Here is a 23,053-nt window from a genome sequence, read left to right as displayed (position 1 = left end):
GCTTCTTTTTAATAGGCAGTATGTATATGACTGGGGAGGTGTGGTGGCTCAGTAGCGTAATAGATACTGGAGAAAGTCTATGGCAGGGGTGAAATGCTCCTGGTTTGGACCGGATCGCCCGATCCAGTAGCGATGGATGCGAGCGGTTCAGAGAACCGGTAGCAAAAATCCCTGCCCCCCCCCAATGTCCAGCTGAGCCGCACAATCATCAGAGGCTTTTTTTTTTTACTTTTAAAAGCATATTTTCTACAACCTCTTTGACCGAAAAAAAGCTTTTAAAAGTAAAAAAAGAAAGCCTCTGATGATCGGGCAGCTCAGCGGGGATCATCAAAGGCTTTTAAAAGAAAGAAACCCTTTTTTTCTTTTAAATACCTCTGACGATCCAAGCTGAGTTGCCTGATCGTCAGAGGCATTTAAAAGGAAAAAAGTCTCTGCCGATCAGGCAACTCAGCTGGGATCATCAGAGCCTTTTGAAAGCATTTTTTACAACCTCTTCGCCGAAGAGGTTGTAGAAAAAATGGTTTTAAAAGTGAAAAAAAAAAATTGGCCACGCTCACCCAGTCACATTACCCCCCCACCAAGCCACGCCCACAGAACTGGTAGTAACAAATTTTAGATTTCACCACTGGTCTATGGTCCATTTTTTTTTTAGTCCTACCACTACATGATGGAGTAAGTTCCTGTTACTTGCCTCAGCCCGTGCCAATCCAGCACTTCAAAAGCATGTAAATGCAAGTAGATAAATAGGTACCACTTTGGTGGGAAGGTAACAGTATTTCATGTTTTGCCATATGTTTTGCGCTGCGATGTGACATCATGCTGGCCACAGGATTGTGGAATTGTCAGACAGCACTGGCTCAGTAGTTTATAGACACAGAGATGAGCACCGCCTCATAAAGTTGGTGCCAACTGTAAAGTAAAACCCCAGGGGCACTTTTACCTTCTTATGTACATGACTCATTAGAAGTTAGAAAACATGCAGAAGGTTGTACTGTGGAAGTATCTCATCATCTATATATTGATTCCTAGAATTTGAAACTTACGCTGTACGTTATAGACTGAAATATTAGATATAACCTGTTTTATAATTTTTCAGGTGGCAATAATTGCTGGAAATTTTGAGCTTGCTGAATATATCAAGAACCATAAGGAAACTGATATTGGTATGTACATTGGGATTTCTGTTCAATATTCAATGCAAGTTATTGCATTAATCAATAATATAGCATGAGAATAAAATGAAATAATTTTTGTATTATATGTTAAATAATTGTTGATATATAAAAACCCAAACTACAAAACCCAAAGTACCCTTTGAAAAATTCCAAAAACTCCAAAAAATGTCTGCAAGCAAACAACCCAGCTCAGAGACCATTAAAGACTTCAGAGTTCAACCCTGAGCTACATATATTCTCTTCTATTGATATCTGTCAAAATGTTACTTCTCTCAGAACAGTATCAGAAAAAAAAATCATTTTTCCCCCTAATACTCTTATATAAGTCTGGGGAATGACCAATGTAGTGTAATACAATACTGTACATTATATTTTAAGAGTTTTTAGATCTAGAAGATAAGTCAAATGTGCGGAGAAAGAGGGAAGATCTTTTCTGTGATGGGTTTTTGGATCTTTTTACTTAGATAATATTGAGTAAAAGTAAAAATTGTACAGATTTAGAACACTATACTAGGAAGAAAATTGATAAACATGTTGAAGGCTTGAAATATGATATAGCTCCAGCTCAGATGTGGTCAGAGGGTTCTTCCTTGTGTCACAGGAGCTTTGTCCTTTGCTTTTTAAAAATAATCTGAAATTTATGGGAGAATTTTTGGACATTTAAATATCGATATGAGATGAACATCATTTTTTCTGAGAAGAGGATAAGAAGCAACGAAGGAAAGCAAACCATCTAAATCCTGATAAGATGGACATCTTATATAATAGGAAATTTGTTGGATCAAATAGAGGTAGAACACAAATGGCATCCCTAGGAAAGTGCGAGCGAGGAGGCAAATAATAAAATGTGCATTGTGGCATAACACAAGCCATGTGACCCATGTATTTATGTCAAACATTGGGATGCAGGTACAAAGACTAGGTTTGCACTGTGATGTCATTCCTTCATTCATGCATCATGATTTGTACCAGATACTTATGTTAAAATTTTAACCTAGGACTATCTACTGTTGAACTCACCCCATTTCTAAGAGGTCTGTAAGGGGCGTGCATAAGAGCACCAGCGTGCCTACCATCCCCGTCCTAATGTTTCCTCTGTTCGTATCTACTTAATGTATTCTTATACTTAATGTATTCATGCTTATACTTATATATATTACCTAATACGTTCTTGACAAATAAAATAAAAAAAATAAAAAATAAAAAAATAAAAAAAATAAAAAACTTTGTACATGCACAGACACACAAATGAGAGGGAATAATTAGTGACTGAATTGGAAGAAAGAGAAAGAGTAGCTAAGGGCCGAACACAGGTTGTGCTTGAATTTCCATTCCGTAAAAGACTGAGGCTTGCTATCTGCAGGTTTTCCTAAATTTTGGCATGCTCAGCAGAAGCATAAGTGGCCTTGAAACCCAGAAGTGTGCATATATATGTGTGGGTTTTACCAGCTCCAATTTATTCATAGCAGTCGACCTAACCAGAAAAAACACATTTTGCCTCAGTCATACATCATATTATACCCGGTTCCTGTCTCTCAGCCCTAGGAATAAAAAGGCAAATCACTTCTGAGAATCTTGCCAAGAAAACTGTAGGGCAGTTGCTAGAAGGCCACACACATGTACGCACACACACACGCGTGCGCGTGTACACGCGCGCGCACACACACACACACACACACACCCTGAAGGCTAGCTTTAAAGATGTCAGCAAGAGCCTTGGTACTACAGTGGTTTAAAGCACCCTGTTATTAACACAGCTGCCTGCAATTTACTGCTGGTTCGAATCTCTCCAAGGCTCAAGGTTGACTCAGCCTTCCATCCTTTCTAAGGTAGGTTAAATGAGGACCCAGTTTGTGGGGGCAATAAGCTGACTTTGTATAAATATACAAAAGTATGAAGGCTATTGCTTAACGCACTGTAAGCCGCCCTGAGTCTCCGGAGAAGGGCGGCATATAAATCAAATTAAAAAAAAAAAAAAAAAAAAGAGAAAAATGCATTTTATCATTATATTCACACATTTTTAGTCTTTTTTTTCCTTTATAGATGGGGAAGCTAGGAAAACTTATGAACCTAAGACGTGTTTCCAATCTGAAGTAAAAATAGCATCTAAATAAGATCTTGGTTTGTGTCATTTCATTATTGCATTACTTGCTGTATACTAGTACAGCTATTTTTAGATCAAGAAAATGATCAGTGTGTGTTTTCATATCTTTTAAAAAAATCAAATTCTTACTTGGAAAGATACAGATATCTAATTCTATTTTAAAGAATTTTTTGATAGGACAAACAAGATCCTGGTCTTTAATATATATATAGACATTTAATAGATGAATACGATTTTTCTGGCTGAGTCATACGTATTTCTTTGATTAGTGTAGCTATATTTTAAGTATTACACTAAATGTGATTTAGTTTAAGTTATTCAAATTTCACAATTTTAATAAGCCTTTTATATAAATATTACAGATTTATCCGAGTATTTTTTAATAAGCACCTTAAATTATTCTTGAGAGCTGCATCATTTCATTTACTGCATGTTTTATAACCAGTGTTCTGTCTTTTAAGAGGGAAAGTCTTTAGGGTCCAAAACATAAATATCCTTGATTGACATGTTATGTTTGCTTGTTTGTACTGCAGTTAGTTGTCACATTTTATGTTTTTATTTATCTGAAGAGAAAGTAATAGATTAAAGGCTACGATGAATAAAAAAGTTAATCCCTGATTGTTTTCATCCAGTCTACAGCTGTCTGTGACTAAATGAGCACTGAAGCTTTAGAAAGCATTTGCCATACAGCATTTACTAGGGCCTCTATAGGATGGAGATGCAAAAAACTAGCAATAATATCTATAGGAATCTGGACTATCTCTTTAAATACAGGTCTGCACATTTCAAAGATGTTGCAAACCGAGGAGCCTTTGACTTGGATAATCTATTTTTAAATCTTCTTTTTATTTTGTATTGCCTTGGCTGTTTGTGATGAGATGAATTATCCGATGGATTAAATGACATGGGTTGTTCCTCTTCAAGTGAACAAGGTTTGTTTTATCATATTCCTTTTCCTTCGGCTGCTCTGAAGATAGAAACAGGAGGGATTTTATTTTAAATATGAAACACATTGAGGTGGTGGTGTGTGAGTTTTGGTAGTTGATTAGCAGACTAACTAATACTTAGATACTGTTGCTAGGCTTCAAGTCAGAGTTCTTGTATCCCTCTATAATTATGCAGGAATGTGTATATGTGATGATTTGTGGGTGTTTCAAGCATTTTTAAAAAATTAATTTTATATATGTGGATACCAAATGGCTGCTGATGCATTCAACCCATTCTTTATTATATGTGCTATATTTGGCATTTGCTTTAGAATTAATATATTGGTATTCCGGATATCAATGCACTAAGCATACTGCTTATAATGGAAAATGTTTTTTGTTTATATTTTGAAGAAACAGCTGTCGTTTCTGCTTATTTGCATCTTGAGCATTTATTTTGAAGCCAGAGTGATTGAGGTCAATATTACTGCTTCTTAACTAAGAATTTGAATTAACTGCCATCTGGTTTAATTCTATTCATTTATTTATAGCTTTTCAAATGAATTGTTTAATAGTGGGATTTTTAAAAATATAGTTCTTTCAGACTAACATAGGTATCAGAATTTTTAAAATCCTGATTTTCACCAATTGAAATTAGAAAGGAACTTTAAATAAAACAGTGAGCAGCATGTGTGAGCTGTACTATTTTTATCTTGCCTTCCTTAGAAGAACTAAAAAGGGTAGGAAGTATTATTGTGGCCATGTTCATTCACCATTTTAGTTATGAGTAATCTTAATCTTCATTCAAATGCTATAATGAATTCTCATGGTAATTTTATTTCAAAAGCCAAAATAAAAACATTACTGACAATTTAACATGCTTATTTTTTTAAGTAAAAGATGTTATAAATTTAAAAACATTGTTTATCTGTAACCCTAAAATCTGAAACTTTTGTTCTGAAGCCAGAAAAGAATATAACACCTCACTATCTAAATCTATTTGGTGCATTTAATTAATAAAAGTAAAAATGATTATCAAGATGATATCAAAGATGGAACAACTGACTGACATGTAAAATTTTAAGTAGCTATTGCTAAAATAGATAAGCTATTTGCTCCTATTTTGCTTAATAGAATTCAGAAGTTTCCATTTTTATAGAACATAAGTAATGTTCTTGTATTAAAGGAGGCACAATGGCTCAGTGGTTAAAGACTATGAACTCGTCAGCTAAAAAACTGCCTGGGTTCAAAATTTGAGTGCTGCACGACGGGGTGAACTCCTGTCCTTTCCCCAGCTCCTGCCCACCTAGCAATTCAAAAGCAATAGTAATAGCACTTAGAATGAAAATTATACACCGTTTCATAATGCTTTACAGCCCTGCCTAAGCAATTTACAGAGTCAGCATATTGCCCCAACAATCTGGGTCCTCATTTTATCAACCTCAGAAGGATGGAAGGCTGAGTCAGCCTTCAGCCGGTGAGAATCGAACTGCTGTCAGTCAGCAGAATTACTCTGCAATACTGCATTTTAACCACTGTGCCACCATAGCTCATAAAACATGCAAATGTGAGTACATACATGCACACACAAACCACTTTGGTGGTAAAGTAACTTTTTTCAGGTGCCTTGGTATATAGTGATGTTGGCCACATGACTATGGAAAATGGTGTGTTCTGTGCGCCTTAGTGTATAGTCATGTTGGCCACATGACTTTGGATATTGCTGGCTCCCTCAACCATGGAACAGAGGTGACCACCGCCCCATAGAGTTGGACATGAATGGACTGAGAAATCTTCACCTTTAATCTTGTATTACTTATAAATTTGAATTGCTCAGTCATTCTTCCCCACATCCAAACAATTCAAGATACTCTATATCCCTGAAAATCTTTAATTAAATTGGTTTATCATACAATAGTTCAATTGTTAGGATTTTTGGTTGCATACCGTAATTTTAAAAGACTTTTCAAATGCCATAGTGGAATTTGAAATAACAATATTCTACTGCTCTGTCATTCAATAATTGCTTTTTTCTTTTTGCGATGGCCCACTGAGTTGACAGAGCAAAGGATTACTAAGAAGTTCTGAGTTGTGATTGTCTAAGGGCATGAGGAGAAATTTCATGCTTTTTTGAGGTTTTAATTATTTTCTGTATTTTTAATAGGAATTAGAATGGTAACATCATATGGAATAATATCTTTTCTAACTTTTGAAGGGAAATGGATTTTATAAAAGAAACAAATAAAGGATACATTGTAAAGTTGATAGAAATTAAGACAATGAGATAAAAGTAGGTTAAAAGTAACACTTGTATGAACTGTATTATTTTCATTTATGATGAAATGTTATAGCATTGTTTTCTGATGCTATAACTGTTAGCATACCTATTGATCATTCTTTAAGAAAGCACATTGACTTTTTAAACGATGTTATATTTTTTTCTGCTTTTTAGACACAGCATTTTAATTTTGCTAAGCAGAGACAAAAGAAAATTACAAAAACTGAATCCATAATATGTAATACTCCTTGACTTATGATTGAAATTGAGCCTGTAATTATGGTTGTAAGTTGTGACAGTTATTAAGCGAGTCATCACATGATCATGCCTGATTTTGCAACTTTTGTGGTTGTGTTAAATAAATGTGGTAGTCATAAAGCAAATGCTGTGATTGTTAAGCAAGCCCATTGTTTCTGGCAAAAACATAAATTGTGTTCATGTGACTGCAGTACACTGCAAACCGCTGTAAATGTGTGCTAGTTGCCGAGGGCCCAAAGTGCAGTCATGTGACTGTGGTGGTGGTGGCAGAATGGAGTGGCCATCAGAACTTCCAATCCGGGTCATAAGTAGCTTTTTCAGGTTGTGTCATAACTTCAGTTGCTAAGCGACCATAAGTCAAGGAATGCCTTTATTGTACTTACATTAAAATTGAATAAGGATTATTTTAAATTTACAGGTTAAAAAAATTGAAGATGTTTGGGTCAATGCAATTAAAGACAACTAGCTAACCTGCTGAACACCCCCTGTTTCAGCTGCTGCAGTTTCAGTCTTATTGCATGCATCTACTTCTGCAACCTGTTTTGGACTGTTTCCATGAATTGTTGTCCTGATTCTTCCCCCAGTCTGACTTTCTGGTCTCCTCATACAAGGAGTTCCAGCTTTCTTAATAACTTGATTACAATTCATACTACTAATTGCTTGACTTCATTGAGCTATGGGATCACTTAGCTTTCCCTCTTGTGAAAAGAGCAACCTTACATTTTGCTCCTACTCTTTAGAATCAACACCCTTTGAATTTTGTTTGGAGTCTGTCCCCTGAGGCTTAAAAAAGCCTTTTTTATTTTTCAGGACCTTTATGAAGCTCAAAGAACTTTTTATTTCCAATTGCAGTTTGCAATCCCATCTTAAATTACAGTTATGTTTTGGGTAATAGATAATATTTTTATATTGATTTTTTTATAGTGATGTAGATTGAGACTGATTTATATTGCACTATTATTTTTATTGTTTTGCTTGTATTCTGCTTAAGGACAAGTTGCTACCAAATACAAATGATTTCCTTCCTCCTCCTCCTGCTTCAAAACATAAGTGTCAGACAGTTTTCCTTGATGTTTCTTTCCTTCACCTGAAAATTGCTAGCCTGGAGCCATCTGAATTTTTTGTATTGTTTTCTAAAATTACCGCTGGTCTTATAGCCTCAAAATCACACTGATTTCAGGAGCACTTTTGCTGCTTTGTTTCTCTGTCTCTACATTTTCTCTTCCACTAAATCTTATCTAATAAGGTCAATGAAAGGTCTTCTGTCTCCATTTTGGTATTACTTTAATTATGATGATAATCACATTTTACATAGATAATAATGAATATTTATATATTTCTTTCTTTTGCTTTATATTTCTTCCTAGCTTGGCTGCTCTGGATCTGCCACTTCACTTCCTCATTCTTTTTCCTCTGAAATATAACCCCCTTTGACTTATTGCCCTTTCACTTTTAATTCTTTCTTTTCCCCTTCTTTTTTGCAATTTCTGTAATTGGCTTATTAATAGCCTTTTGTTTTATTAGTGTTATTCACCCCAAAAATGTTTCCTAGAAGAGCTTCCTGCTGTTCCTTCCATGATCCTTGCAGAGATACAGAAGTATATTTTTGAAGTGATGCTTGCAATTTCCTTTTGGACAAATATGCCTGTACCATGCAGACTTCAGTCTGCCCTCTGCAAGAACAGTGCTGGAGAAAGCAAATACATCTATGAATGTTCACGCAAGAGCAAGAATTAGTGATGTGGCTTCATAAATTTAACAGTAAGAAGATCAATTTAGGGAAATTGCAAGGAATGGGCCAAGCCTAGCATCCAATTAGCTACATTCTGTTTGGAGCTCCAGATGGAATTAAAAAGCTCGACGCACGCATGGCTTGGGAACAAAGGCAAAAGGAAGATCCTGAGATTAGCAACTTCATATAGAGAGAACAGGCTGGATGAAAAAGAAGGAACACACACTAAATCCTTTTTTAATCTATATTCTACTTTCCTTAGAATCAGTGTAAAGTGCTGAAGAGTAAGGATAATCTACATCTTCACTAGCTATTTCTATTATAGAAAGGCTTATCTATGAACCATGGAAAATTGCATGGAAAATATAGAAATTGCGGAGGCAGGGGGAGTAAGGAAAGGTGGCACAAGATTAGATCAAGGAAGTATGTGATATTGGGAATCAAATCATTAATCTGGAATCAGTTTTCTGTATAATAGAAATGTTTGAAGGAACTATCTGCAACCTTTAGTGGAACATATGCATAACTAAATACCTAGGTCGGGGTGATGGAGTGGGTAGAGGAGAACCAGGCTGGACCAAAAGGAATTATGACCCTGTATACGATATGCATGCATTCAGTCGATATGAATGTAAGGTCAGAATAGCTTTTTGTGTATTGTTAGGAACATGAGAAAAATCTTTATGTATGTTTGTGTATCTTTATGGAGAAGAAAACATTTGTGTGTCAGAGGTGGGTTTCAGCAGGTTCTGACCAGTTCTGGAGAACCGGTAGCAGAAATTTTGAGTAGTTTGGAAAACCAGTAGTAAAAATTCTGACTGGCCCCACTCCCATCTAGTCTCTGCTTCCCAAGTTCCAGCTGATCAGGGGATGAAATGGGGATTTTGCAGTAACCTTCTCCTGGATTGGGAGAGAATGGAGATTTTACAGTACCCTTCCCTTGCCACGCCCAACAAGGCATGCCATGCCACGCCCACCAAGCCATGCCCACAGAACCGGTAGTAAAAAATTTTGAAACCCACCACTGTTGTGCATGTATAAGTATTTGGGAATAAAAGTTAAATTACATATAGGTAAAAGTTTTATAGCTGCTTAATTTCTTAACCATGTGCATTTTTTCCACATAATATTATTCCGAAGCTATGTTCGTCACTTCTTGAAGTAATATTCTCTATGTAAATTTTGGATCTAGTATCAAGAATTAGTTCAATTTTATAATCTGTAGAGAGGGTCTCTTGCTCGAAATGTACATTTTTAAATTATTTTTTCGTTTTCCAGTGTTTGCTCGATCTATATAGTACTGCCAAATGGCTCTGTCTTCCAGCTCTTCTGATTCTATTTTAAAATGTGCTGGGATTTGTATAAATAGCTTGGGCTGTTTGTAGACACCAAGATGCTGAAACAGGTTTGTTTTGCTATTTTGAAGACTCTAAAGCTTGCAGAAAAGCAACTGTTAATAAGATATTTCATGGTCAGTTATTAGTGCTTTGTCCTGATATTTGTATTATAATCATATTGATATTTACAATTGAAAAATACCCTTTCTTTAAAAAAAAAAAAGAATTAAGAGATAGTAAATCGATGGCATTTTCTATATTTGTCACAGAGACACGTGTATACAGGTAGCCTTTGACTTACAACCATTTGTTTAGTGAATGTTTGAAGGCATTGAAAAAGTGATTTATGAGCAGCTTTCACACTTATGACTGTTGCAGTATCCCCATGGTCATGTGATCAGAATTCAGGTGGTTGGCAACTGGCATCCATTTATGACAGCTGCAGTGCCCCACTGTTATGTGATTACCATTTGTAACCTTCTTAGCTGGCTTCCAACAAGCAGTCAATGGGAGAAGCCAGATTCGCTTAACAGCCACATGATTCATTTAACAACTGCAACGATTTGCTTAACAACTGTGGCAAAAAAGAACAAAGTAGGGCACAACTAACATAATAATTGTCTTGCTTAGCAATGGAAATTTTGTGCTCCATTGTGGTTGTAAGTCGAGGACTAATTATGCGTATTAATGTCTAGTGTCACGTATAAACTCTTCTCGTTGAGTTAATTGGTATGTAATTTTACTTTATACTCCTGATAGAGTTGGTAATAGAACATTGTGTTTGATTGGTTTTTATTAGGTTGGGATCAACTGGATGCTTGGCAGAAAGATTCTCATAAACCCATCTAATAGCAATAGCACTTAGACTTACATACCACTTCACAGAGCTTTACAGCCATCTCTAAGCGGTTTACAGCATATTGCCCCCAACAATCTGGGTCCTCATTTTACCCACCTCAGAAGGATGGAAGACTGAGTCAAACTTGAGCCTGGTGAGATTTGAAGTGCCAAATTGCAGGCAGCCGCCAGGCAGAAAAAGTAGCTTGCAGTACTGCATTCTATCCACTGCGGTACCACGGCTCTTCCTAATGATGCTTAATTTGGTTATCCATATAGAAAATGCATTGCTCCATTGCTGATTAACTTCATTCACATGCTTGATTGGTCATTCATATTCATTGGACACTGTATCCTGTTTCCATACATTGCTTCAATATTCTACCTGTGCCCCAGCCCCTATATAAGTGCCAGTATTTGCTTCAGGTAGCAGTTCTATGTGGATGGGATTGGATTTCATGATCTTTAAAAGCTTCTTCAGATGGGAAAAATTCTGTAGTTCATTTCATGGATGAAGCTGGTATATATAAACATGATCGGCTGCCTTATAGCAAATGCACATCCCAAAGTGGTGACTATGACTTATAAATCCATGTATTTTTTAAAAAAATAGGGGAAGGGAGAGGATAATAGGGCTTCTAGTCCAACCCCCTGCCTAAAGCAGGAGAACTGTACAATGCAGACAAATGATTGTCCAATCAATTCTTGAAAACCTCTAGTGATGGATCACCCATAACTCTAGGAAGCAAGCTGTTCAATGATTAATTGTTCTCTCTGTCAGGAAATTTCTCCTTAGTTCCAATTTTTCCTTTGATGAACTTCTTCCCACTGCTGCTTGTCCCACCCTCAGGTGATTTGGAGAATAAATCAACCCCCTCTTCTTTATGACAGCTTTCAAGTACTGGAAGACAGCTATCGTGTCACTTCTAAACTTTCTCTTCATCAAGCTAGACATACCTAATTCCCTTAACCATTCATTGTACAATGTAGCCTCCAAACCCTTATCTTTGTTGCTGAATTCTTTCTAAGGCCTCAGCATCTTTTTTGTATCTTAGTGGCTAGAATTGGATGCAGCATTCCAAGTAAGGGCTCACTAGTGCAGTGTAGAGTAGTACTATCACTTCTTGTGATCTTGATGCTATCCCCCCTAGAACTGCTTTTTTGGCAGCTGCAGCACACTGCTGGCTCATGTTTAAGTGGTGGTCCACTAGGACACCTACATCCCTTTCCTAGTTACCACTACTGAACCAGGTACCACCTATTCTATACATATTTAGTTGGTTTTTCTTTCTGTCATAGTTGTGAGAGTCTTGGCATCTGTGGCAGAAAATTAAATGCCAATTGCACAACAAATAAATTAAAATCACGCAAACATAAAGAGCACACAAGAAGCCAATTCAAAAGGTAGTGTCATATTAGCTGAGTTAAACCTAAGTTTAAAAATCCCTCCAGAAGAATTCCATTTTTACTTGCTTCCAAAAGATCATTGGTAGGGCAAGTCAGAATTCTAGGGTTTTTCCTACCTTGTTATTACTTTTTAATGAGTAGTTATAGCACTGGGCCTAGTAATGTAAAATGTGACAACCTGATTCAGATCTAATTTCACTGTTTAATTCATTAGATGGGTCTTGGGCAACTCACTTCAGTTTCAGGATCAACAGTGGATCCCTCTCATCTTCAATATAGGAGTAATTATAATGATCTATCTTAAGAATCTTTGCTGATTACCAGTCCTTAGCCCTTGTAGCAATAAAGTATAACTTCTTTTCCACTTAGTGATATGTGGGATTAACTCTCCTTGCTACACAGACTAACCAAACATATTGTTCTTATTGGTGAAGAGGTGGGATGAGACTGTTTTGAGAGTGGTCATTTGCTGATGAATAGCAATCTAAGCAATTTTTCTGCTCCATTCTAAAATACACACATCTCGATGAAGAAGCTACCAGTAATTGAGTAAGATTGGGTTTAAGTGAATTATTTTTATGATCAGGGATATTGGAAAATCTTACACCATTTCAGAGCTCCATAATGACTCAATAGGCTTCAATTCTAATTCCTCTTCCCATAGTTTTTAAAAGTTTTTTCATGGGAATTGTTATATTTGAAATATATGTTTTATGGAATATGGAATAATTGATATTATTTTGATACCATTTTTAAATATTTTCCTAGCAAACATTCATAAACTTAAGGCTACACTTGTCTTATTTGAGAACAGTTTGGAACATGTGACCATTTTAAAGGAAGATAATCTTGAATTATCTTACTAATAATAATATCTCCCAGTCCAATCCCAGTTTGGATCAAACTATACATTTAAAACTGGGATAAGTGGAAGATGGGTAATATTGGAGGCTAGAAACAGGAGGCTTTTCTAAAATATAAACAGAGGAGTACTTTTAAATATATGTTGTAATAGTAGACAATTTATTTCTTAATATCAGGGAAGGATATTATTTCTAAGATTGTAATTATTTGCATTTATTTATTTATACTAGTTTTACATTGCCTTGCAAGAAATAGCAATTAACAGTAAATTGGAAGGAGTCTGGTAACACCTTTTCAGACTAACAATTTTTATTATTTGTGAACTATATATCTCTTGGTTAGAGCATAAAGTAGTTGAGGCAATGTAAATTGGAATGAAGCTACGGGTGAGGAGAAAGTGTGTTTATATAGAATAAGTTACATGTGAGACCGATTGCAAATACCTCATCAAGTAGCAATGTGTTCAAAACCCATGTTTGTTAAGACCTTCTGAAATAGCCTGAAACCTTTCGATCTAGGTGAGTTCCACAACCTCTTGCTCAACAGTGGTGGTGTAGTTCAATTGTTTTAAAAACAGCTATCTTGAAATCTATAATCAAGTGTCGTGGGAAGTTAAAATCTTCTGATATTGTCTTTTCTGAGTCCTGATGTTCAACTCCTGGCAACAAATCTAGATCTTTACTTTCCCCGACATTTACATCAACTGCGCCATCACAGGATCCAACAATTTCACAAACAAAATTAGAGGTATCTTCACATGCTTTTCCTGTAAAATAATGTATGCCATCATCTGCCAAAATGCTCTTCTAGATTCTAAGTTGAATAAACAGACCAGACTTTGTACAAATAATTAATGAACACAGATTTGACATCATGCATATAAAGCTCTGCCTGTTTCCAATATTTTGGATTATTTTTATTTTACATTCAGTCTCCAAAAACATTAAAAAAATATTTTGAAAATGGGTTTCATATTTCAATCAGTTCTAGCTTTGTTTACAATGCATGAAATTGACATTGTTGTATTATAATAGTCTATAGTGTAAGTTTTCAAATGGTGTATTACTTTTCTAACCTGCTTGCCGTTCGAAATCAGGCCTGCAAACATTGTGGCCTTTTGAGCATTGTATATTGTGCATTACTAATAGGGAAAAAAGAAGAAAGCAAATATTCATTAATTGCAACGAATGTTCCAAATTGTAAAATATGGATAAGTAATGCAGCTTGGGACTACAGGTGGTCCTTGCCTAATTTCATGTGATTTTCATTTTAATATAAATTCTGGCATGAAAAATTGGCAATGAATTTTGCATAGGAATCAGACAAAGAGGACTTACATACGTGCATATCCATCTTGATGTTCCTTTCTGGAATTTGCAACATTATGCAAGGTATGGAAAGTGTAAGAAACAGTAATAAAAAGAAATTAAAGGAGATAAAAGAAAAATCCTTGTATATATGACTCTTGAATTTGGGTAGTGTAGTGTAGCCATCTCATCAGTTGTCCGTTTCCCTGAGAGATCCAATCATGCTGACAGCCACATTTTAAGGGACTTCTAGGAGTTTGGTGGAGATTGGGCCACTTTTTGAAGTCCTGCATGGTTAAAACCCTGTGATTTCTAAAATAATCTACTCTGGGTAGATATCTGGATAGATCAAGAAGGAAAGACATATTAAGAGTCACTCGTCCATAAAAATGTGACATCATGAATCCTAGGCATTCCTGTATATGAGCCATTTCAGTGATGCCCCCTTTTTCTGGAACAAACTCCCTTGAAGCATAAGCATCCCAGCTATATTTCCAAAAAATAGTCAAGACCTGGCTGTTTTGGAGGGCTTTGTAGAATGGAATGGAGGAATAACTCTTGAGGACATTGATACTGTTGATTGAGGGATAGTCAAAGCTTGTTAATTACTCAGATTCTTTGGATTGGAGCATCATAGCAATTGGTGTAAGTAAATGCAACATACATACTTCTGTGGCATTCTGCAACATTATTCCTCCGTTTCAAGCAGTTTCACATTTCTTTATGTCCACTTTTCATTTCTATGGTGGTTTAATACCTTTTTGTACAGGTTTTTTATTTCTCTTCTTGCAATCATTTTATTTCACTATTCCTTCTTTCACTTTTTCCATTCTTTTCCATGTCAATTGTTTCTAAAATAATGCACTCACAATCTCTCATTATTCTTGTATCTTTCACTAATCATCAGAGTCTTTTAACATAAGGAATCACATCAATTATGTTTTTCAATTCTTTCTTTTAGAAAGTATGTTAGAAGGAGAAGAAAGAAAAATATCAAAGGTTAGGTAGAGATACATAGCATGGACAGGTCTAGTCATAAAGCTATAATCCCAAATTTCTCATCTGTCTGCTGGCAGCTTTGGTCTGCTTTCTTTTGCCAGAACATCTGACAAGCTTAGATATCATATCAGAACATACAAATTAATCCTGGCTGAGCTAGCAGAATGGGAATTCAACATGATTCCTGTAACAGATGTAGCATGACAATAAAAATTATAGGGTGACATTCACAACTACTTTGATATTAGTGGATTAAGTTTCTTGAAATAGAACAACCTCTTTTAACCTGAGTTGATATATATCAGGTTGTTTGGAAATGACTGCTGGAGGAAAGCTCATTTTAATAAATTAATATACTATTAAACCTTAAATGTAATTTTTATATTACTCTGGGATTTTTAAATAATTCAAATTAATAAAATATGAAATTATATAGAATAAAATGAAGAAATAGATAAAAGATACAAGAAGGAAAAAAAGTGCAGGCAGAAAAAGAAAAGATATATAAAGAATCAACTTTCATTCCATACAGTGGTTACAAGCAAATTCATTATCTCTTCCCTTCCTCATAAACTTACAACACAGTTCTCTTCTTCCCTTGTTTGTGGGGTGCCACAAGGGTCGATCCTCTCGCCCCTCCTGTTCAACATTTATGTGAAGCCTCTGGGTGAGATAATCCATGGTTTTGGGGTGGAGTTCCATCAGTACGCTGATGATACTCAGCTGTACATTTCCACCCCAGACCATCCCAACGATGCCTTGGAAGTGATGTCCCAGTGCCTGGAGGCCGTGCGGGTCTGGATGGGGAGAAACAGGCTTCGACTCAACCCTTCCAAGACCGAGTGGCTGTGGCTGCCGGCGTCCTGGTATAGCCAGCTGACGCCATCGCTGGTTATTGGGGGCAAATCATTGGCCCCCACAGAAGGGGCCCGAAACTTGGGTGTCCTCCTGGACGCACGGCTGTCTTTAGAAGGGCATATGACGGCCGTGGCCAGGGGGCTTTCTATCAGGTTCGCCTGATACGCCAGTTGTGCCCCTTTCTGGACTGGGACTCCCTACGCATGGTCACTCAAGCACTCGTCGCCTCTCGTCTGGACTATTGTAACGCTCTCTACATGGGGCTCCCCTTGGGGTACACCCGGAGGCTCCAACTGGTGCAGAATGCGGCCATGCGGGGGATTATGGGAGCGACGGGGTGCTCCCATGTGACTCCTCTCCTGCACGAGCTGCATTGGCTTGCGGTGGACTTCCGGGTGTGCTTCAAGGTGTTGGTGATCACCTTTAAAGCGTTCCATGGCTTAGGGCTGGGGTACTTACGGGACCGCCTTCTGCCACCAATAGCCTCCCACCAGCCAGTTCGCTCCCACAGAGAGGGCCTCCTCAGGGTGCCGTCAGCCAGACAATGTCGGCTGGCAACCCCCAGGAGGAGAGCCTTCTCTGTGGTGGCACCTACCTTTTGGAACAATCTACCCCCAGAGATATGAGTGATCTCCGACCTCTGGACTTTTCGTCGGGCCCTAAAAACTTATTGTTTTCAGTTAGCCGGTCTGTCTTGATTTTATGGTTGGCTTTAAAATTTGATAAGGATTTTAAATTGACAAGTTTTAAATTACGGGCCAAATTTATTTAATTATTTTAAATCTATTTTTAACTGTAACTTTATGTATAAATGTTTTTATTTTGGCTGTTCACTGCCCTGAGTCCAAAAGGAGAAGGGCGGTATAGAAGTTTGAATAATAAATAAATAAATAAATATTCTCTTCTTCTTTTTAATCAACAAACCCACATATTACCATTTCATTTTTTTCTGTTTACTTTTCAAAAGTCCATATGAGATTTCCAGTCTTTTAGAATAGGGGTCCCTGGCCCCCAGGCAGTGGCCCACTACCAGGCCTTGAGGCTTATGTAACTGGGCAATGGAAGTGCAGGTAAGCGTGTTCCATTTGTGTGATGCTTGTGCAAATGGAGCTGCCTGCCGAGGGGTGAAATGCTACCGGTTTGCTCCAGTTCAGATGAACTGGTAGTGATAAAAACTACTGGTTTGGACGAACTGGTAGTTAAAAAACCTACTGGTTCGTGTGAACCAGTATTTCCAACAATCAGCTGTGCCGCGCGGTTTAGCTTTGCTAGAAAGCAGGAAATCCTGCTTTCTAGTGAAGCTAAATCATGCAGTACAGCTGTTCCCCCCCTCGCTGTTCTACCTAGTGAAGTCTTCTTTTCCCATGTGAAGCGCGCATTTGGTGCACACAGCATGCTTTTTGCGCACGCAGTGCATGCACACACACAGTGTGCATTTGGCATGCACTGCACATGCGTGGGCAATGAACCGGTGGCGATCCGAGGAGGATTTCACCACTATGCCTGCCCATGCACTCTTGCCCATTGCTCACGTGGAACCATCCCCTCTCCCGCCACCCTGGCGGGTCCGCAAAGCAGGAAATGTTGGGGGTCTCTGTTTTAGAAAAGTACCTGGTGTATCCCTGACCATTTCTGCAAGTGTTGCCACTTCACGATCCATTCTTCCAAAGTGGGTATATTAGTACTTTTACATCTTTCTGCATGTAATTGTCTTGATGCAGTTACCCTATACAAAATCAGTCTTCCATAAGACTTATTTAATTGGCTATTCATGTTGTGGTCCGCCAGCAGCCTGCAGACCTGGCAGCGGAGTTGGACAGTGAGGAGGCTGGGGAGGACAATGGCCAGTCCTGGAGTCAGGGGGAGGCCCAGACGAAGGCTCTGAGTCGGAGGCAGAGATGGGGCCAGGGCCATCTGGGAGTGATGTGCGGACTACAGAGCCTCCAGAAGTGGACAGCCAAGAGGCAGAGGAACAAGAGGAGCCTGTTTCTAAGGCATGCATGCGAAGAGCTGCCAGAAGGCAAGAGCAGCTGAAGAAAAAAGGACAACTCGGGAGTAAGGCCAGAAGATGATATGCCACTTCCATAAGGCTTAAAAGAGCAGCAATGAGCCGTTGGGTTCTTTGTAGAAAAGCAACGTTGATTCCCGTGCTTCTTGTTAGCATCTCTTGAACTTTGTGGGGGTTTTGCCAAGAAAAGCCTTTGGCAGGTTGCCAAAGACATCAAAGGTTGGTGATGAGGCTGACGGACTGGTTCTTAAGAATTTTGTTTTGGACTACGCTGAGAATGAATTAATTCTCAGCTGTTTTAATAAAATAAGTTTGTGGAGGACTGAATTGTGTTTGGTAATCACTACTTGGGCCTTGGTCACAACAATTCATAAGTCCTAGTATTATACTGGAATTTTTGACATTTCTTTCACTAGTGTGATTTAAATTTTTTTCCATGCAGTAATATCTTGCTTTTATTTGTAAACAGTAGAAACGTGCAGATTAAATATACAGTATGCAATAATTCCTAGTTTAAAAAGATTTTTCTATGTTCCATAGAGAAGAACTGTAACTTGGACTATAACATTGGAAAAGTATACCTCTCTTATTCTTGTTATTTAATTATTATAACATTAAATAGATTATTGTAAGTTGCTATATCCAATTATCTGCTGGAGAACTACAGTGTATGGTCCCCAACTTGCCTCCTTTGGGTGAACTTTTAAAAACTTGACATTTTCCCCAACCTTGGGATAGAATGATTGGGCAAGAAGTATTTCTAGAAAAACCTAAGTATTCATCTAAAATAATTTTTCTTTCCTATTTTTATGATCAAATACTGAAAATAAAAAGACCAAGATATACAGTATACAAATGCAATGAAAGTAGTAATATTGCAGTCAAAAATATTATAAGAAATATAAGAGGAGTTATTCCCAGCCATCCAGCCATTTAGTCATATTATAAGAAAAAGTAATCCAGCATCTTGATCCAATTGAATAAAGTTTATGTGCTGCTCTGCCATGATTCCTGGCCCTTTGGCTTTTTTTCTTGTAAAATACAACAAAAAAGAACAAAACCAAACATATCTGATTATTAAAAATGCATAACAGATGCTTAAAAAAAATAAATGAAAAAACAAAAAAAATACAAAGCATAAAGTATAATTTTATTGTTCTTACAACAGTAAACAGGCACAATTCTCTATATATTTATTTAATATAAATAGTTTATACATGCACACATGCATATTCTAATATACTTTTTATAACTATCACTCTTTTTTTAACATACTATATTTTGTATAAATGACTCCCATATTTCATTATACTCATCCATACAAAATTGATGTCTATAGCAGTAGTGGGTTCCACTTACATTCGCTACCGGTTCAGAATCGGGAGCACGCGTGCGTGCTTGCTTCGCTCATGTGTGGTGCTTCTATGCATGCACAGAGCATCCGTGATGACGTCTGGGCAGGTGTGTGAAGCCTCCGACCGCCGCCACTATCGGTTTGCCCGAACCAGTAGAAACCCACCACTGGACTATAGGCAATCTGCTATAGGTGGCAAACATGGTCAGGTTTTCAATCCACTGAATGAATAGGGTGGTACGCTTATCTTTCCAATGCTGTAATATCACTTTTTTAGCCATAGTAGAGGGGAAAAGTCCATTTGTGTTGTCTTATTGTTAATTTCACTAGGTTAATGTTTTAAGTACCAGTATGCAATTCAAGAGAACACTATTCTCTGACAATTTTAGCTCTTGTCACACAGTCACGTTTATATGGTCCACTACTTTCTCCAAAACTTAGTACATATAGGACCGTGATGGTGAACCTATGGCACATATCGTGGGCACGTGAGCTCAGCTCTGGCGCGCATGCGCACACCAGCCACTTGATTTTCTGGACTTTTGTGCCCACTGGAAGTTGGCAAACAGGCCATTTCCAGCCTCCGGAGGGCCTGTGGGAGGTGGGGAAGGCCATTTTTGTCCTCCCCAAGCTCCTAGAAAGCTCTGGAGCTTGGGGGGAAAAGAAAAACGGGCCCACCAGGCCATCACGTGCCTGGAGCGGGGGGCGAGGGGGACGAATGCGCAGTGCAGGGTACATAGAATTATGCATGTAGGCATGTATGCGCATGACTCCCCCTTCTCCCTGCGCTCCTGGCACGCAATGGCAAAAAGGTTAGCCATCACTGATACAGGACATTGTAAAAGCATGTGTTTTAAAGAAGGATTAAACTTATTGCATCTGCAACAAAATGCTGTTTTAAATAATTCTTTATATACAAGCATAAAGGATTCCAATAAATTCTACATATTATTTTTTGTTTTATATATTGTAGTTTAAAGTGCATTGATAACACTCTTGCTATTGAAATTAAGATACAGTCCCATAAGCAATATAGGAACCGCTAATTCTTTATTCCATTCATCTCTTAGTATATGCATATCAGACTGATTTATTGATAAAAATTCTTGTAAAAACTAATAGTAGCTTCTTCTTTTTTTAGTTTAACAAATTGTTCTAGTGTCTCAGGTATCTCAGAAACTGAAAATGTTGCTGGTCCAAATAATGTTAATAAGTGTTCCTTGCCCTTTGATCCAAACTATATGAGCTTTCAGGTTTCTCAATAAAGGGGACTTTGCAAAACTTGTGATCAATTATTCCCATTGTATCAAAACCCAGGACAATGGCATTCTAGGATTTATTTCTTTTCCAGAACATGCCTAAAAGGGCCATAGCCAAGGTATTGAATTGGAGTAAAAGTTTAGTTCCCGAATTCATTTTTTAAAAATGCTAGCATGTTAGATCTGCTGGAGCAGTGTGACTATTCATTCACATATTACACAGTATTTTGACTGGAAAGTGCTGTGCTGCATACATATCTTTGTTCGCTTTAACAGCCTTCATATGCCATGTTTGTTTATGGTTTTGTAAGAACTACTGCCATCTCTTCTTATTATGATGACACTTGAGCCCTGAGGCTGTCAGTGAAACAGTCTGTCATCTATTTTTTTTATCTATTAATGTAAAACTTCTGTTTTAAGAACCGCTGAAAATATTCTACATTGTAGAGAAGAGATTTTGAGAGTTATCCTTCGCATGCTAGCAAATCAGCTGTAGGCATATGCTTATATACCAGCTTTCCCAAAACCAAATTCAGTTAATAATGTTTACAATAGTTTCTATATGTTCAGTAGTTTCTATATGTTTATTAAAATGTACACAATTTTTTGGATGGTCAAAGTTTTCATATTAAAGCATTCAAGTTTGATAAGGATTATTTTTGGTAAACAAAAATTATATTTATGTGCCCTAAATATTGTGCAAAAGCTTTCAAAGGTTGACCTTAAACTTCCCAGATTGTAGACTTCAAATTTGTACCAGACAAAAGCAAGGAGGCTCATTCAATTTCATTGTACACATGTTGTGCATTGACAATAAAGGTTTAAGTTGAACTGAATTGAATTGAATTCTACTACATTGTTCTACACCAATTCTCATTCAAATTAATGAAAGAGGTTGCTTTAGAAATTATATCAAGGGATAAGAGTATCATCTGATGCCCTACCTAGTATGCTAGGTTGTTGCAAAGATAATTCATGTCTTACTAGTTGGGGGAACAAGTAGAGAGGATTTAGTGGTATATTCCTAATTTTAAAATCATTCTAATTGGGTCAGACAAGCTCCTTGATTTAGCTTTTTTCCTCTGTGGGCAATATCAATAGTGTAATATATTAATATTTCATGGAGAAAATCTGTGTTGTCACTGGGAGATGAAAATGAGTTAATAGCACATAATCAACATTTATATTAGTATATAATAATAGCATAGTATTATTTATTGATTAACATGATTTCTCTGCACAATTAATACAGTATAATAGTATCTCTGAGCCAAAGATAAAAGTTCCTACAATATTAAAAAATGATGACGCTGAGTCACTTTTGGAGTGCAACAGCTAAAATATAAATATTAACTTTAATATTAAATAGCAATATTACACACTTTATTCCCTCCAGTTGAGAGTAAAGGGCAGAAAGTTACACAATTATAAAATTTCCAGTGAGGATAGAATAAATATCATAGAGAGTTCATGATTGGTTATGAAATCTGTTCAAGTAATTATTATATATTCTCTCCCTCTAGCTATGCAGCTAGTGTGAATCAAGATATCATGCCATATTTTATGGACAGATTACAATTTGCATAGCTGGCACTTTTCATATGACAATACAACATCTAACAACAATAACAACAACTTTTCCAAGCTGTGTCATATGTTATAAGATTAGGTTGGGACTCAACAAAAAATGGGCTTACATCCAGTAAAGTACGAAATATAATGACATCATGATTTAGAGAAATAATCTCAGGGGTAATCATAGAAAATATATGTGGAATTGACAATAAAGCTGAAAATAAAAACTAAAAGGTCTAATTTTATTGCCATCTACTGTTCTGTACATGGTACATTTCTTCATCAGGAGTGAATTTTTTCCACTATAAGTCTTGCTATGCTGCCTTTTTGTGGCAGAATGATCAAAAAGCAAGGAGTATGCAACCAAACTATAAACTCCCAGCAGCGGTGGGATTCATTTACTTTCTGTACTGGTTCGCAAATGTGAGCATGCGTGCTCACTCGTTTCGCTCGTACACGCCTCCTCGTGTATGCGCCCGGCCTCGAAAATGTTGCTAAATAGGATGGCATTACGTCCGGGCGGGTGGGCGGAGCCTTCCACAGTCGCCACTACTGGTTCGCCTGAACCAGACAGAACCGGCTGAATCCCACCTCTGCATGAAGGTCAAGCCAGATACTCAGCTACAGGAAGTAGGTATCTTGGACAGGAGCGATGTAGGAAGATGCTGAAAGTGAATGCATTTTACCAAGAAAATCATGTGGATAGACATTATTAAGTGACTGACAATAGATGGCTGGATGGTAAACCCATCCGATCAGATGGCATTCAACATTC

The 23,053-nt window shown here is 37.2% G+C and overlaps 1 protein-coding gene across 4 annotated transcripts in view; it reads left to right on the top strand.

Annotated features, from left to right (window-relative positions):
• SHANK2 (SH3 and multiple ankyrin repeat domains 2) overlaps positions 1 to 23,053 on the top strand; it is a 364,128-nt gene that overhangs the window by 85,676 nt on the left and 255,399 nt on the right. For 2 of the 4 annotated variants that reach the window (XM_070935363.1, XM_070935354.1), the window contains exon 1: positions 3,996 to 4,211. In XM_070935363.1, coding sequence (XP_070791464.1) covers positions 4,184 to 4,211 — 28 coding nt within the window. In that variant the 5' untranslated portion in view covers positions 3,996 to 4,183. Of the gene's footprint in view, positions 1 to 1,096; positions 1,164 to 3,995; positions 4,212 to 23,053 lie in introns of those variants that run through there. The other 2 variants (XM_070935393.1, XM_070935377.1) reach the window with 2 other exon arrangements.

The sequence above is a fragment of the Pituophis catenifer genome, unplaced genomic scaffold (genome assembly GCF_029215685.1).
Source record: "Pituophis catenifer annectens isolate HBS135680 unplaced genomic scaffold, rPitCat1.0.hap2 SCAF_1, whole genome shotgun sequence".
Lineage (NCBI taxonomy): Eukaryota > Metazoa > Chordata > Lepidosauria > Squamata > Colubridae > Pituophis > Pituophis catenifer.
The sequence above is the reverse complement of the archived record's forward strand: the minus strand, read 5'-3'. Positions and strand labels throughout refer to the sequence as shown.